The sequence below is a fragment of the Erithacus rubecula genome (genome assembly GCF_903797595.1).
Source record: "Erithacus rubecula genome assembly, chromosome: 8".
NCBI classification, from domain to species: Eukaryota; Metazoa; Chordata; class Aves; order Passeriformes; family Muscicapidae; genus Erithacus; species Erithacus rubecula.
Genome location: NC_136659.1, coordinates 26,242,054 through 26,257,361, shown reverse-complemented (window position 1 = coordinate 26,257,361; position 15,308 = coordinate 26,242,054). Strand labels below are relative to the sequence as shown.

The following is a 15,308-nucleotide window of genomic DNA, read 5'->3' as shown; positions in this document are numbered from 1 at the left end:
CATTTAGGATTGCAGCATCTGCTGGCAGAACAATCATCATTTCATCCTGCCTTCTTAAATCCCTGCAGAATATTCCTCAATGTCTCCCAGAATGACAACACAGCGCTGCGGCGGATGAACCTGAGGTCCTTCCTGATGGCCCCTTTGCAGAGGGTCACCAAGTACCCCCTGCTGCTCAGCAGAATCATCAAGGCCACCACCGAGTACCACCCGGACCACGGCAGCCTGCGGGAGGCCAAGAGCCGCATCGAGTCCCACCTGGAGCACATCAACATGAAAACCAAGCAGGAGGGCAACACGTGGACCCTCCGATCCTTTCGCCAGGACAGCAAGAAGAAGAGGGAAGTCATCAACATCGAGATGAGAGAAACTGCCCTCAAAACTGTCGGCTGGCTGCGGGAGGAAACGCGGTTTGTGATGGAGGGGTCTCTGCAGCTGGCCCAGCCCCCCGATGGCCAGTGGGTGAAGAAAGGCAGCAAGACCCTGAAATTCCAGAATATGCAGGTCCTCCTCCTGGTGAACATGAAGCGTGTGTCCGAGTCCAGCCTGGAATCAGCCGAGCCAGGGCCTGTGAAGGACGCGGTGCTGGTGCTCATCAGGGACAAAAATAACGGGAAGTTCCATTTGCTCAGGGAGCCCTTGAGGCTGAGTAACTGCATCGTCTCCACTGACCCCGACTGCGACGACACCTTCGAGCTGATCGAGATCCGGCGGGAGGCGTTTGTGTTCCGGGACAGCGACCGCGCACGGACTCACCACTGGTTCAGGCAGATCCGGCGCTACTCCCGGGAGCTGGGCTCCTGGAAGAAGCGGCGGAACGCGCTGCCCAACATCATGATCAGCACTCCTCACACCAGGCCCTGAGTCCTGCACGGGCAGTGCCACATGCAAGGACCATCGAGAGCCCCAATGGCCTGAACTTGCTCCATGGACAGCACAGAAAGGAGCCTGGTCCCCAAAGACTCTTACCAGCACTGGAAGCGAACACCACAGCCTGGTGCTGGTCTCTGACCTCTGGACTCACAATAGTCTCTGTCTCATGTACATCCAGAGATGGGCTCCCCTCAAGGAGATCACCGAAGGATAATAATTTAACTTGTTAATGTTGCACTGCAGGAGAATGATGAATGATGCTTGCCATTGCATGGATCGTGCTGAAAGCCAGTCTTGACCATGAGAGAGGTTTCCACTATTGACTATAATTCATCAGCATTAGGTAAAATCCAGGAACTCAGCAAAATTAGGTGCAGTATTGCAACAGAGGATGAAAGCTGAAAAAAATTATGTTTTCCACCATTACTCCTAAGGACTATGTTTCACTATTCACCTCTGTATATTCAGTCAAAACAGTTGTTTAAAAAGAAAGGCCTTTCATCTTTAATCCAAATCAAGTAGGTATCAATTTGCTCAGATTCAGCTGCATGCACACAGCAAAAAAAAAAAAAAAAAAAAAAAAAAGAAAAAGAAAAGAAAGAGCAAACACATAAACCCCACATATGTGTAGAACCTGTGGAAGAGCAGCACACCCCCACTGGGTGTCTGTTATTTAATTGACTTGGGGACTGGAAAATAATGCTGCATCTGAAATATCTCAGAAGTATATGTAAATACAGCTCTGCTACCACTGATAGTGAATTTAAGAGTTTGCATTTATTTAAATGATGTAATCTAGTGTATTTCAAAATTTAATTGAAAGGAACAATTTACATTATACTGTAGAGTAACATAAAAAATGTTTTAATAATTATGTTTCAATTATTTTAAGTGGGTATTTTTTTAATATTTATATTCTGGAGTATGTATTTCACTTAATATGGATGGCATTCAGATGAGCAATGAACAGAGTCCAGGGCTACTGCAAATGAGACTGGGTGAATGGTACAAACCTGCTACTCAAATTCTCACTAGACAACAAGAGACTGGCACAAATCTTTTTTGTTCTGGAGCCAAAACTAAGGCCACAAGTAACTGCCTCATAAGGCCCAGCCTCTCTCAGTTGCTCAGCAGGGAAATGACTTGGAGCTGAACAATGGTAAAAAGGCAAACAGGGTTTAACCTTTTCAGCCTGACATTAACACTGACTGCTGCTTTGCAAAATGTCACGCTGTGACTTACACAGCAAAGGCCAGATTTCAGCCTGGAGCCTAAATTAAAGGAGCCTAAATTTTGGTCCATGGATCTGGAAGTTCAGCCTGTCAATGTTCATTTGGGCCCACAGGATAAAGACAAACTCAATCAGTATTATTTCCTACCAACAAAATATTTTTGTTACAGACATTTATTTCACAGGAGGATTCACACAAGCACATTTGTGTATTTCCCCAGAGATCAACCAGGTCACCAATGAAGGCAGACAGAAGCCATGTTCACAAAGGTAGCCCTAGTTTTGTAAAGTCACCACTCACCCAGCATCTGAGCAAGCCTCAAACTGTGCCCAGTGCTTTGTCCTCTGGCCACAGCTGCCAGGGTTTGTTGCACTGCTGCAGACACTGACATGTGCCTACTGGCTGTATTTTCTCTTGTTCTGCACCATCCAGCATTCAGTGCTTCATCTTGGCCTTGAGGAAATGGGAAGATTAGCATCATCTGGAGAGGGCATGAGTGTGGCCACACACAGCTGAGCTCTGTAGTGAGCAATACCTGTCAAAGTGATTGTCAGGGCAGTAGCCTGGCTCTCTCAGGTGTGCTGGAATTCCCTCCAGCTCTTTCTAATCACTAGACAATAAACTGTTCCCCCAAAATATGCACTGAACAGCCAGTGAAGAGCACGAGGCATTGCTTTTAGTTTGCCATTTGTTTTTCACAGAGACAGATGCCTGAGCAGAGCAGCTGCTGGAGGAAGATTTCTCTTATGTTGTCGTGACAGATCTCATCCATGAGCCTTCAAGCCCCGTTCACCTCACATGCAAAAAGCAACAGCTTGTAGCACCTTTGTCTTCTGTCCCCAAACCACAATGGCACAGTTACCTGCTCTTCATTTCTCTGGGGCACCTATGACAGGAGAAGGCATAAGTACAGTTAACAGCCCAATTTATCCAAAGAGCGAGTGGCCTTCACAGCCACACAAAGCTGCTGCTTGCTGGAAAGTTTTCAATTACTTTCCAGCACAGTGATTTTCTCCACATCAATTCATGCTTGAAACCACCACTGGACCATTTATACAGTCATATCTTTAAATCAAGATACCCTCAGCCAGCCTGGCCGTTCAAAAAGGTTAGAGAACAATAATGTACGTAAAAGGTCTGATATTTAGCATCAATCTTATGTTTGGCTGATTGTTCAATTTGTCAGATTCAGGGTTTTTCTAGGTATCACAGGAAGCACCTGCCTGCCAGGCTCCTGTAATCATGGCTTATTTCCTCTGAACCAAACTCTCCCCAGAAGAAGGTCTATGAATAATCACCGGGTATTGAGTTATGAGCAGGACGTGTACTTGGTGCTGTAGCCCTGCTCTAAAAAGCCTGCAGCCAAGGAACAGTAAGGACAAGCCCTTTGATCTGGAACAGCTATGGGAAGTGACAGTGGGACTGCAGAACCTGTCAGACAGGACAGAGGTTGTGCTTCCAACACACGCTCATTTTGTGTAACCAGTGTGTGCAGCTGCTTACCTGTCTGTAAATTACTGGTGTTGAAAGGGAACATGAGCAGGGAACAATCCCTGTGGCCCTGCTGTGGTGTGAGATGAGGCAGCACAGGAAGGGCAAGAGTGTCAGTACACTGACAAGGCAGTAGATTTCCATAATCCTCAGGCACCTTTCTGAACTAGATGATCTGGGAAGTTCCAGGGCTTTCAGTATCACATGTACACATCTTACTTGGCAGCCATGGAGATTAGTCGTGCTGTATTTTTCCATTTCTGATTAACAAACTGACAAAATGCTATTATAACCCAAGGTACTTGGAACAGGGTTGTCTGCAAGCCAAGAAAGCAATTATTTGTTCCAAGCTGGCTGTCCTAGGTCTCTGTAATATTTTTATGCCTCTCATTGTCATGACTGACAATACTAAGATTACTTTTCAAGTCTCCTTCCCACTGAATTTACCCAGATAGTACAAGCAGAACTTTCTATAAGTACCCCTAGTCAGGGGAAAAAAGAGAAAGTTGGTTACTCCCTTGATTTATCAGAACTCATAAATGACCTTTAAAAAGAATTTAGTATATAAGCCTTACTGGTCATTTACCAGGAAAGCAACAAAGACTATCTTTATTTTTAGAGTCCATGTAGTTTTGAGTTCTGAAGGCAGACACACAAGATGACAAAACACTGGATTTAGAGCCCTCTATGAGCTCAGGTTCCAAGGAAAGAAGGAATAGCTCATTTATGAGTCACGAGGCTGGAAAGGAAAGCCTGAAGAAAACACATGGAGATGAAGAGCAAGTACTTCAGAGGGCAGAAACTTCTGCTTTAGTGAATAGAGATACTCTCCTTTATGGTGCCCTTGTATTTTCCTGGTTGTCCTTAACAGAAATGCAGATGGGGAAGGGGTGCTCAGTGTGTCATCACTATTTGATCAAGAACACATCTGAGAGGGAGAACCAGCCTTGGTCTGGCAGCAAGCAGTTGTCATTGGAGACTGAGATTGACCTCAGCACACCCCAAATCCTGAAAAAAGCTGAGATCATCCCAGATCTCCTGACTTTGCTGCATGTGAATTTATAATGCAGAAGAAGTCCCAGAAATATTTTTTTTCCCCAGCAAGAGATTCTGGAGAATCTTGCACTGTCTTGCTTGTCCCTGACACATTCAAAAGGATAAAAGTTTAAATCTTCTTGCATGTCAAAGATCCCTTCAGGGCTTATGGATGAGGGAGCTGTACTGACTCTCATTTTGTGATGTCTCTGACTTGAAACTGGAAAAACCTGGAACTAAAAGCAAGGGAGGAAACTGTCCTCCCAGAGATCAGATAAATATTCAAAGCTCTCACTGTCATCGTGGCCTATCACTGCAGTGGACTATGAAGAGCAAAATGTCTTATTGATCAGGCTGACAAAGGAACTGCCTTATGCCTCACATGCTGCTCCAGAGGAGCAATCTGACCAGACACAGGTACAAGCAGTGAAGGAAAAAAGAAGTTTTTACAGTAACATTGTACAGTCAAAAAACTCCAGGCAAACCTTTAAGGGCACTCATTAGAAAAGAATACACCTCCCCTGGGAAACTGAAGGTGATCGTCTAAGGGAAACCTTTCTACAACATGATGGAAAGGTTGAGTGAAGGGAATAGAGTTCCTGTTCTTCAGCAGAGATGGAAGAACACTTTGGGGCAATCAGAACAGAGGCAGAGCATTCTCCAGCACTAGTCTCTGCCCAGGCTTGACTGAGAGCAGTTACACAGCTGGAAAGAGTTGAAAAGATGGCATTAGGCTCTAGATCCATTACAAGCAAGGATTAACATAATAATTTACCACTTTCCAGCTTAAATCCTCCCCCAGTGTGATCTCCACCAGTGCAGCTTTGCATCCCTGAGAAATGATCTCAGCTGTGGTTGAAAAGACCCAGTCTGCAAACATCCCTCTCAGGGAAGGTTCTCTGCATGGAATCAGGCAGAGGATTTGTTTGCAGTGGAGGCCCAGGTGGTTTGAACCCTTCCCTCCTGGGACAAGAACTTCTCTTGCTGTGCCAGTCACATCCCTGGGAAAACTTCAGGGGAGCAGAGCACCTTGCAGAGCTCAGATATTGTACAAGCAGAGTGTGAATGTGCAGATGAACAAGCACTCGGACAAGGAGTGTATTCCTCCTTTCAAGAAAGGGCTGGTTTTCCAACAGCCATGTTCTCCTTGGACAGGGCAAGCCCCCAGTGCTGACCAACCAATGGAAACCAGAAGTGCCAGTTTGAAGTCACAGTAAACAGGCAGCAAAGCCTGCAAGGTGATGCCCATCTTACCTAACTGATGCCTCACCCACAGCACACAGACAGGAGATACAAAACAGATAGGAGTCTTCCTTTTGAAGTCCAAACACTCATTTCATGGCAGGGAGCAGACTCTAAACAGTCTCTACACTCTTTAGTAGAGCTGCACCACTACGTCCAGTGCATCTCTCTTTAGTAGAGCTGCATCCAGTGACAGCACTTGAACAAGAGAAGATGGACTGTGGAGGGGTGATGGGTCAGGATCCACAGAGTCCCAGCATGTAATGACCTTGCTGGCTGAAAAACCAGCTAGGTGAGGCTTTGTAGCTCAATCACTTTGCAGTGAAATGAAGGCAAATTATTTATCCAGAGAGAAAATTCTTGGCAATCCTCTCAAAATGGGAAGCAGTTAAATTACTGCAAGAAAAATCAAACCATTTACCACACAGTTACAGCTCAGAGAATACTGAACGCTGGCACTGCAGGGGGAGGAAGAAGCCTCCCTCCAACACACTGGCACAGCATGGAGGGGGGACTGTGTGATGCACCAGCTCAGGAGCAAACACTGCTGAAAAATAAAAGATTGCTTTGGCTAAATCAGTTCCTTGATCCAGCTCACTGCACAAAGACATTTGCTGGCATCAGGAAAGGGCAGCCTGGAGGTGATAATATGTCCTTTAACAAGTGCCAGTGTAAAGAGGTGGCTGGACTGGCTGCAGTTAATCAATTCCAGCAGGCAGAGCCTAGTTCAAGAGCCAGCCCCAAGGTCTATTGTGCATCCTTCTCACCCCCTGCTTCCCAAACTGTTTCAGGTCAGCACTTTCATTGATCTGCTGGGCTTCAGCAGGCAGGGCTATAAATAAAGAGCCATTAATCAAGTATTTTAAGTACCCTTTTTACTGAAATAAAGAAAACACACAGAAATGACATCAAGATGGGAAAAATCCAAACAAACAAGTTAGTGAATACAAAGACAATCCAAGAGAGCACTCGCAGGAACACACTTGAGGCTGAAGTGGCTCAGCAACAGCCCTGCTGGGTGTTGAGTCAGACTCTCCAGTGCTCCTGCACTGACTCACTCCTCTCCCAGCTGCCAGCACAGGCTGAGCAGCCCATTCAGTACCAACAGGAGCCACTTCAGAGTTCAAGTGCATCTGATTCACCATGAGCCATCAAGCATCTACAGTCAACTACCATTCCCTGCTCCCCCTACTCAAGTCTTTCTGGGTTTTCCCTTCTTCCTTCTACTCCCAGCTCTGGGACAGGAACACAACTCACCATTTAGGATCAGAGTAAAGTGAAGATTCCTTGTCAAAGTCACAAGGTCCTACAGGCTATTGTGGTGAAGAGGAAGCTACTAGAGCATCCCCATCTTCCCCTGCTGCTGCCTAAGGAGAGTTAGAGCCTTTTCCAGACCTAGGCTGGGAATGAGCCGTGTAGCCTGGCTCTTGCAAACAATGCTCTCCCAGAGTAGCATGCCAGGCTCTCCCAAGATCTAGAACAGGAAAGAACGAGGTGTTTGCTAAACATCCTCAAAGAACATGATACTGAGTGTCTCTTTCTTGGGCACTTGCTCTTCACAGAGCCTTAGACAGAAGGATTCCACACCTTGCATCTCTGCAAGTCCTAGGAGCCTTGCTCTTCCAGTTGTCCCTCCCTTGGTACCTGCACCTGGGGCACAGCACTGCTTCATTTCCACCAGCAAGAGCTGGCTGATCTGGGATCTAGTGAACAGCTGCATTAGGCACACATGATCTGTGGCAGGAGCAGACCTGCTGCATGACCAAATGTAACTAGAGTACCTGGGACACAAATCAGCACAAAGCCTTTACCAGCAGCTGCCCTGCCACATGACCTCATATCTCATGCCAGGAGTCGTCTAACCTAAGACACACCAAACTGATGTTCAGAAACCCCTTCTTTATTCCCCTGCTACCACAAATTTCCTGTGTGAAGTGAGCAGCTGTGTCTGCATAGCCTTAGGGTGTTGGCTTATCCCCCATCTCTGGTTTGGGCAGTAAAACTGGCTTAAGCTCCTTCCTCCCTCCCACTACCACAGCGTTAAGGCAAGAAATGAGCAAACACTGGCACAGGGCAAGAACAAAGAAATATTTAGAAAAGCTGTTACATGGCCACAGGGCTCAGGAAGTTACACCCTCATTTCCTTCAGCTGTGAAAGTGGGATACTGTCATCTCCCTGTGTTAAGTGACAAAGGATGAGGACAAACGTGAAAGATTGTGAGATGCTCTTAAGATAATCTGCCACCTCTTGGATTCCTAAGGACAAAATCCTCAACTCTCCTCTTTTACTTGGTGAAATCACTCAAAATTAAAAACTATTTGAAGAAAAAGGCCTATGAAATCTGTCTGCAGTTTGACTTTGCACTTGGCAGTGTTTGTAAGTGCACCATTGAACAACTACAGCCAAGGGCAGGAACTCCTATTGTCCAAGGACAGCTGAAGGATGAACTGAAATGCTGGTATTCCAGAGCAGGCTCCCAGCAAGGGAAACAAATAACAGCACATGATCAGACAACAGGCAGAGATACCAAGTGGCCATAATCAAAGAACAGCTTTTATTGGCCAAAATAACCAAAAAACTATTTTCTTCAAATAGACAAAACCCCCTGAGTGGTAAATCTTCACTAAGAAACCAAAATGCTAACCCCACATAAACTTGACCGTTCCCATTCATCCTCTGAAGTATTCCTCCTCCTCCTAAGCTGTTCTCCTTAAACCTCTTGCACCATCAGAAATAGGAGAATGGCAAAACTCAAAGTAATTTAGGACAGGAGAACAAGCACATGGGGAGGCACGAGTCTGTCCACCTACACACATGAAAGAGGCTGTTGGTGTTTGCAAACATCTTACATACTTACCTGAAAGCAGTAACTTCCCCATTTCGGGAGATACAAACATTTGACTACACAAACTATAGTTTCGTGGTGTTTTTTTTGTGGTTTTTTTAAATCCCAGGACACAGGGATAGTTGTGGCCTGTACAGGTTGTTACAACTCAGACACTATCTGCAGTTTAGCAATTTACATTTCTCAATTCAGAAAATTTAGAAGTTAAAAAAAAACATTAAAATTGGTTACACTGAGTTCTCAAGACAAATCATAATTTAAAACTCTGCATTTACTCATGGCAGTAAAACAAATACCAATCAGAGAAAGCAGGTGTCTAAGAAAACCTTGCTCTCCTTGGTAACTGAAATCTTGGTGGAAAGGAAAAAAATATGAGAGATGCCAGGGTGCAAGACACCAGTTCCAATAGAAGAATTCTCAGGAGTATTTTCACTAATTTCTCAATTACAGGGGGTACATTAACAGAAACCATTAAAAAAGAGATCTGGGTCTGGTCCATAAACAGTTATGCAAATTTGTTCAACTTACATAGGTGAAAATTTAAGAAACAAAAAGGAAAAAAAAAGTATCTTAAAAAAAAAGTTGGTATTTACACACTGTGTTTCTTAAAAGATCCCATGTGTCTGCACTGAGCTGTGTGCTGTGCACACACCTCTGAGGGCGTGGGAGCAGACAATCACAGCACTCCCCTGACAGAGCAGGGAAGCAACACTACAGAACTACTGGGAATCTCATGGGAGTTACTGACTACTATTGCTGCTGTGCAGAGAACGGCACCATGTGTTTGACAGAGGAATTCCACTGGAAAGTCTCCTGTTCTAATCTAGACATGATTTTACAAAACATCTAACACCTGTACTACACCTTTTGTAAGAAAATAGAGAGCAGCTTTGAGCTGCAGTTCTTCTAAACTAATGTAGGAAGGCTTCTCTAGGTACTTCCTAAATTGGCAACCATCTGAGGTAATGGATGATGCTGTTCAAATGAGCATCCTTCACTTCTCCCCACCTGCACTAACTGTTGCCTCCTTATTGAGTCCTCTGATGGACAAGTCATAAACCACTTCCTCAATTTTCTTGACATCATATTTCAGCCCGTCGTAGCGTTTCCTCAGCGAGTCATTCTTCAGGTTGAGCAGGCGGAAACCAGAATCCAGCTCGTTGATAAAGGTGGAGATGCGGAGAGGGCGAGAATAGTCCCCAGCTGTGACACTGTTCACTGCCAGCCTGGCCTGCCAGGGGAAACACCCAAAAATGTCAGCACAGCACCCACAGCACAGCACAGCACAGCACATCAGTTACTGTAACAAATAAAGCACCTGCATTCCAGGCAATCACATAATTTGTGCTTAGATCTACCTTTCTGCTGACCACAATTCTGGATTTTGAATCAAATTATTAGTTTAAATATTAAAAGTATCACTGAGGAACCTGCAGAGAAGCATCTTGCTACAAGTTCTGATGAAAGTGTTGTGTATCATAGCCTCCAGAAACAACTCAGGAAAGCTAAAAAACACATTACTTCTGTTTTCAAGGTCAGGTTCAAACAAAATACATCCATGGACATCTTTCTTACCAGCTCACTGGCCAGAGTTAATACACCAGAAAGATAATCTTCAATGTCCAGGTGAAAGCCCCGTTCTCGATCAGCTTCAACTAAGACAAAAACAGAGCAGTGATGAGATGGTGCTGAACATGAGCAAACCCAGCCACTTTAAATTGCATTTGTTTACTCGTGCTAATTTGAAATATCAAATTTATGAAATACTATTACAGAATAAAAGCCAGCCTTTTCCTGTATGTGATGTAATTACAGCCTTTCAGTTCTTGATTCAGCATCTTGTACATCCTCAACTGTACATCCAACAGGGTAACTGGATTTACATCTATTTACAGGATGCAATTTCTTTTCTTTTTAAAAATCTTTTCTCTGTGAAGACACAATTCTTTTATGGCAAATAATTTAACCTGTTTTACACCCTTTTTAAATGCCAAAAGCAAGAAGTTAGAGAACAAGTTCTCATCTTTGTGTTATTAATTTGGTGCATTTCAATGAATGACCTTCATTGATGAATAACTTATTAATGAATGAATACTTCTGTTGACATTAGGTTTGCCAATTTCCGTCTTCTGAGAATTTGTTGTTTATATAATGAAATCAAACACCAGATAAGCTTTGGAACTGATTTCTCAGGATGAAATGAAGTGGTGCTGTTTCCCTGTACCTCTGAAAGCTACAATGTCTACAGTCACAAGCTTTTTCTCTTCTACAACATTAACTTACTCCCAAGAATTTCTGCAACAGCTTCTCGAGTCACTAATGTTTCTGACTCCAAGTAGACTACGAATGCTGCCAGGAACACCAGCCGCTGCAGCACAAACCTCCAGTGCTCATGAAACCTGCAGAAGAAACAGCAGGTCAAGGTATAAATAATTAATGTTCATTACTGGAGCGTTAGGCAAGGAGTGCACACTATGTGTGTGTTGTGTTTTCTGCCTTAACACATGCACTTTGCAGTGTTTTTGGTTTATCAGAATGACACCAGCTAAAGGACATCTCCTTGGTACTCCAGAGCTGCACACTTGGGTTACCACACTGGACACTGACATTTGCTCACCCCCTCACACACCTCCTCAGCTCCCACACTTTTCCAGGCTGTGTTGCCCACCAGGGCTTTCTCCACCTTCCCTCAGCAGATCTGAGCTGACAAGACTCCTGTTCTTTGAAATGTTCTTGCCAGGCACTGTCCCCTTCTGGCAGCAACAGAACACCAAGGTGACAACTTCATTTAGTGTCTACAGAGCCAAACAGCCATTTCATGACAGATTTAGAGCTCTGCTTCCAAATACGCCCCAAACTGAACAACTTAACTGAAATTAATGGAGCAGTAAATGCCCTGCTCCCAGATACAAGGGCAGCTCCAGCAGAACACCAACTTCTTAAGCTTCCCTTTTTCTTTTTAAAGAAAGTTTCTAGAAAAATAATTCAACACTGAGCATTTTTAGTGAAAAGTTACAGTGTTTGAGCAAAAGTATTTTTACTTTGCAAAGAGAAAGAAACATTCAGTCCATAAACCTTTACATTGTTATTCCAAAGCAATGATACCAAATGCCCAAGCAATTTTCATATATATTTGTGTCTGGCTGTGTGTGATCTGCACACCTGTAATACTGATCAGCAGGAAACTTGGTCTTCAGAGACTCCATCTGTGTCCTCACTGTACCAAAGTGCTCACGAGCCTTCTGACATTTCTTTGAAACTGAAAAAGGAACAGCACAGCATTCAGGGAATGAATACACGCAGGGAATGGACATGTGACAGGCAACAGAGGTTTGTAAACAGAGTTCTCCAGTGCAGACAGCACTATTTATGCTTCTTTCTTGTCCAAGACAGACTACTGACACTTGGAATCAATCTGAGAAGTATTCCTGGTGACACCATGAGCCATCAAGGCAAAGCAGAAAGACTCTGGAATTCCAGGCTGTCTGATCTGCTCTGGGCCTTTGGTTTGAACTTGAGCCAAGATGTCCCAGCAACAGCCAAATCCCAGGCAATGGAACAGCACTGCACACAGCAGCTGGCCCCAAATGAAGCCACACTCACCAAGCATTGCTGCCAGACAACTCACAGTCCAAGGAAAAGCAATTTTTCTTTCTCCATATTAAAACCTTGTCCTATTTTTTTCAATCCATCAGAATTTGATTACATGAGGTGCAACATCCCTTCAGGAAACTGCATTTCCTGCTTTTTCCAATGTATTTGAAGAGCCAGGGTGCCAGGCTGTGCAGTGTGTTACAGCTCTGCAGAGAAATGATCTCTTGTTCCTGCAGCAGCCAGTGCCACCTCCCGTTCACAGACAGAGTTACAGCCCCACTGCAGTGGCAGCAGCCAGCAAAGGGCTAAAGCACAGCTGCACTCAGCACTCCACACCTGCTGCTCACAGCCCAGATCAACCCGACAGGCCCTCCTGCATCTTCATGTGCAGAAGCCAGGATTATTCACAGATCATAAATCTCAAAGCTGTGATGGTTTTTACCAAACAACACCTACCGGGAGTCACTCAAATGTGATTATAAAACTTTTGTTAATAACACATAGTTTCTGTTAAAAAAAAAAGAAAAAAAAAAAAAAAGCCAAACAAAAAGGCTTCAGGAAGCAGAATGTGGGAGTGCTCCATGTGGCAGCCAGGCTGAAAGAGCTGTGGAGCTGTGTAAAGCTCACTGAGAGCTACAGGGTCCCTCAGTCGTGTGAGCATCATGTGGCAAGGAGAACAGGGTAAGGAACACATTGACATTTAGATTCTGCCAAAGGCACCTGTGACAAAAATAAACAATCCTTACTGTAAAGGCTCAGACAATACCAGTGACACACAACCCCCAAATTCAGAATCCCTTGCACACCCTCAGGTGTCACCTCTGATGTTCAACAGCTGCAAGAGCAAAGACTGAGCTGGCTCTCAGGCCTGTGACCCTGCCTGCCATCAGCAGCAGGATGCAGCACACACTGCCCTGCCCAGCACCTCTCCAACTCCAGCTGGGACAAGCAGCCAAGGAACCCTGTGCAAGACAACATTTTAAAAGCCACTGGCTGGTAGGGGAAGCTGTCCTTCACCAAACTCCCAACTATCCCATGGTTTTACTAACATGAATTTGATGACAAATTCACAGGTCTTTTATCACAAGTTAACTCTTGACCTATTAAGCATGAACTCTTTTTTTTTGCAAGAATTGTAAGATGAGGCTTTGGGGTTTTTTTGTTTGTGGTTTTTTTTGTTTTTGTTTTTTTTTTGTATTTTTAGTTGCATTTTGTTATTTTTTTTCCCTTAACTATTCCAAATCTCTTCTCAGACTCCTCAAGTTCCAGGACCAGCTCTCCAGGAATTAAAGACCAAGTGAAAACACACTGAGTTGAACATGGACCTCTACAATTAAATGCTTGAAAACAACTCTGAAGTAACTGTTACCCACACAATGACCATGGATTTTCCCAGGTTAGAGAACTGAGCATCTGCTTGTGCAGCTCAGCAGCTCTGATTCCCAGCACTGCTGGGCTTCCCAGCAGATGGAACTTGCACTTGCCTGCACAGGTTAAACCTCAGGTGCTGCTCTTTGCTGAACACAGACCCTCCCTGAGGCCAGAGAAACTGGAGAGGCCCCCAGCTGCAGCCCAGTGTGCTGGGGAACCTCAGCAGGCTGAAAACAACCAGTCAGCTCTGCAGGGGATAAAACAGCACCTGGGGAGGCTGGTTCTACTTTCCTTCATAGGGTGGCTTGCACAAATTCCTCTCAAGAGCTTCCAGCAAAGTCAGAATGGTTGCTTCTTCTCACAAGATATTAAGTAACTGGAAAAACCTCAGCTCTTTAAGGGGCATATTTAAGTTTATTCCAGTAGTTTCACCAGTAAGCTGAGAAATGAGGAGGCAGAAAGAGCAACACCTGCAGAGCTGCTCTTGTGGCCTGGAGGAAATGGGCTGGCCCAGAAACATTCTGCTCAACACCCCAGAAGTCTGGAATCAGGCTGACAAAAACCTCCAAAGCTGCAGAACAATTCCTGCTGTCACTCAAACAGGCATCGAGGGCAGCTTCTGCTGTTTCAGCCTTTGCAAATTTGTTTTACATTTTGCTGCATCAAGCAGATTTTATACACACACAGAGAATCTGTTCAGTACAAACGAGACTGAAGTGTGTTCCCTCCCCATCCTGAATACCCCCCAGCGCTCAGGATCAGAGCTTTTTGGGGTGTGGGGTGAAGAGATGGGACTGGGACACTGACACAAGACCCCAACAAGTGACGATACCACAATCTATGTGCACGCCACTTAGAGGGAGACCTAAGAGCCAACGCAGCAGCCCAGCACATGAACACCTGGAAAAGAACAAACTGCTCTGCACCGAGACAGAAAAGCACCACGCTGGGCAGGGGGGAAAGGGACAGAACGGTTCCATAATGCTGAACGGCAGCTGCGGTTTCAAGATGAACGGCTCGAAACCTCCCAGGCTGAAGGCCCCGGGAGAGCCTGGAAAAGCCCTCCCGCCCCCGGCTGCTCTCCGCTGCCCGGGGCGGCGGCGCGGGACTCACTGTGCTGGAAGCCGGGCCCCTGGTGCACGCCCTGCAGCAGCGTCAGGATCTCCCGCGCCGTCTGCTCCAGCGCCTGCACCACCTTCCGGATCTCCTGCGGGCACAGCGCGCCGTCAGCCGAGGCACCGCGCCGCCCACCCCGTCCCCTCCCCTCCCCGCCCGCGCCGCCCGCCCCGGCACCTCTCGGATGTCCTGGTCCTGGCCGAGCGCTCCCTGCAGCGCCGCGAACATCTCGCTCACCGACATGGTGCCGCCGCTTCCCGCCCACGGGGCCTTCCGCGCCGCCGGCGCGCGGCTGCCCCGCGCACCGCCTGACCGCGCGGCGCCGGGCTGCCCTGCGCACCGCCTGAGCGGCCGGAGCAGTCAGGAATGGACGGAGGGGCCGCTGGGAGGGTTCCCAGAGAGTGCTGATCGGCTCGGAGGGGACAGCTGGTCGCCCCACGGCGGAAGGTTGTCGTCCCGGCGGTGTCCGTGTCTCAGGCCGCCCTCCCGGTGCGGTGGGGCCGGGCCC

General features: G+C 46.1%; 2 protein-coding genes across 6 annotated transcripts in view; one reads left to right on the top strand and one right to left on the bottom strand.

The window, feature by feature from the left end:
* LOC306804206 (uncharacterized protein) overlaps positions 1-1,738 on the top strand; it is a 49,658-nt gene extending 47,920 nt beyond the window's left edge. For all 5 annotated transcript variants that reach the window (XM_079310505.1, XM_079310508.1, XM_079310504.1 and 2 more), the window contains one exon: positions 69-1,738. In XM_079310505.1, coding sequence (XP_079166631.1) covers positions 69-864 — 796 coding nt within the window. In that variant the 3' untranslated portion in view covers positions 865-1,738. The remainder of the gene's footprint in view (positions 1-68) is intronic.
* A 4,800-nt stretch (positions 1,739-6,538) lies between these two features.
* Positions 6,539-15,162, bottom strand: TSN (translin). The gene is made up of 6 exons (XM_079310516.1): positions 14,978-15,162; positions 14,798-14,891; positions 11,882-11,978; positions 11,003-11,118; positions 10,295-10,374; positions 6,539-9,950 (listed from the first exon to the last, which is right to left on the bottom strand). The coding sequence occupies exons 1-6, from the start codon at positions 15,041-15,043 to the stop codon at positions 9,714-9,716; spliced, it is 690 nt and encodes a 229-aa protein (XP_079166642.1). The 5' UTR covers positions 15,044-15,162; the 3' UTR covers positions 6,539-9,713.
* Positions 15,163-15,308: the final 146 nt, after the last annotated feature.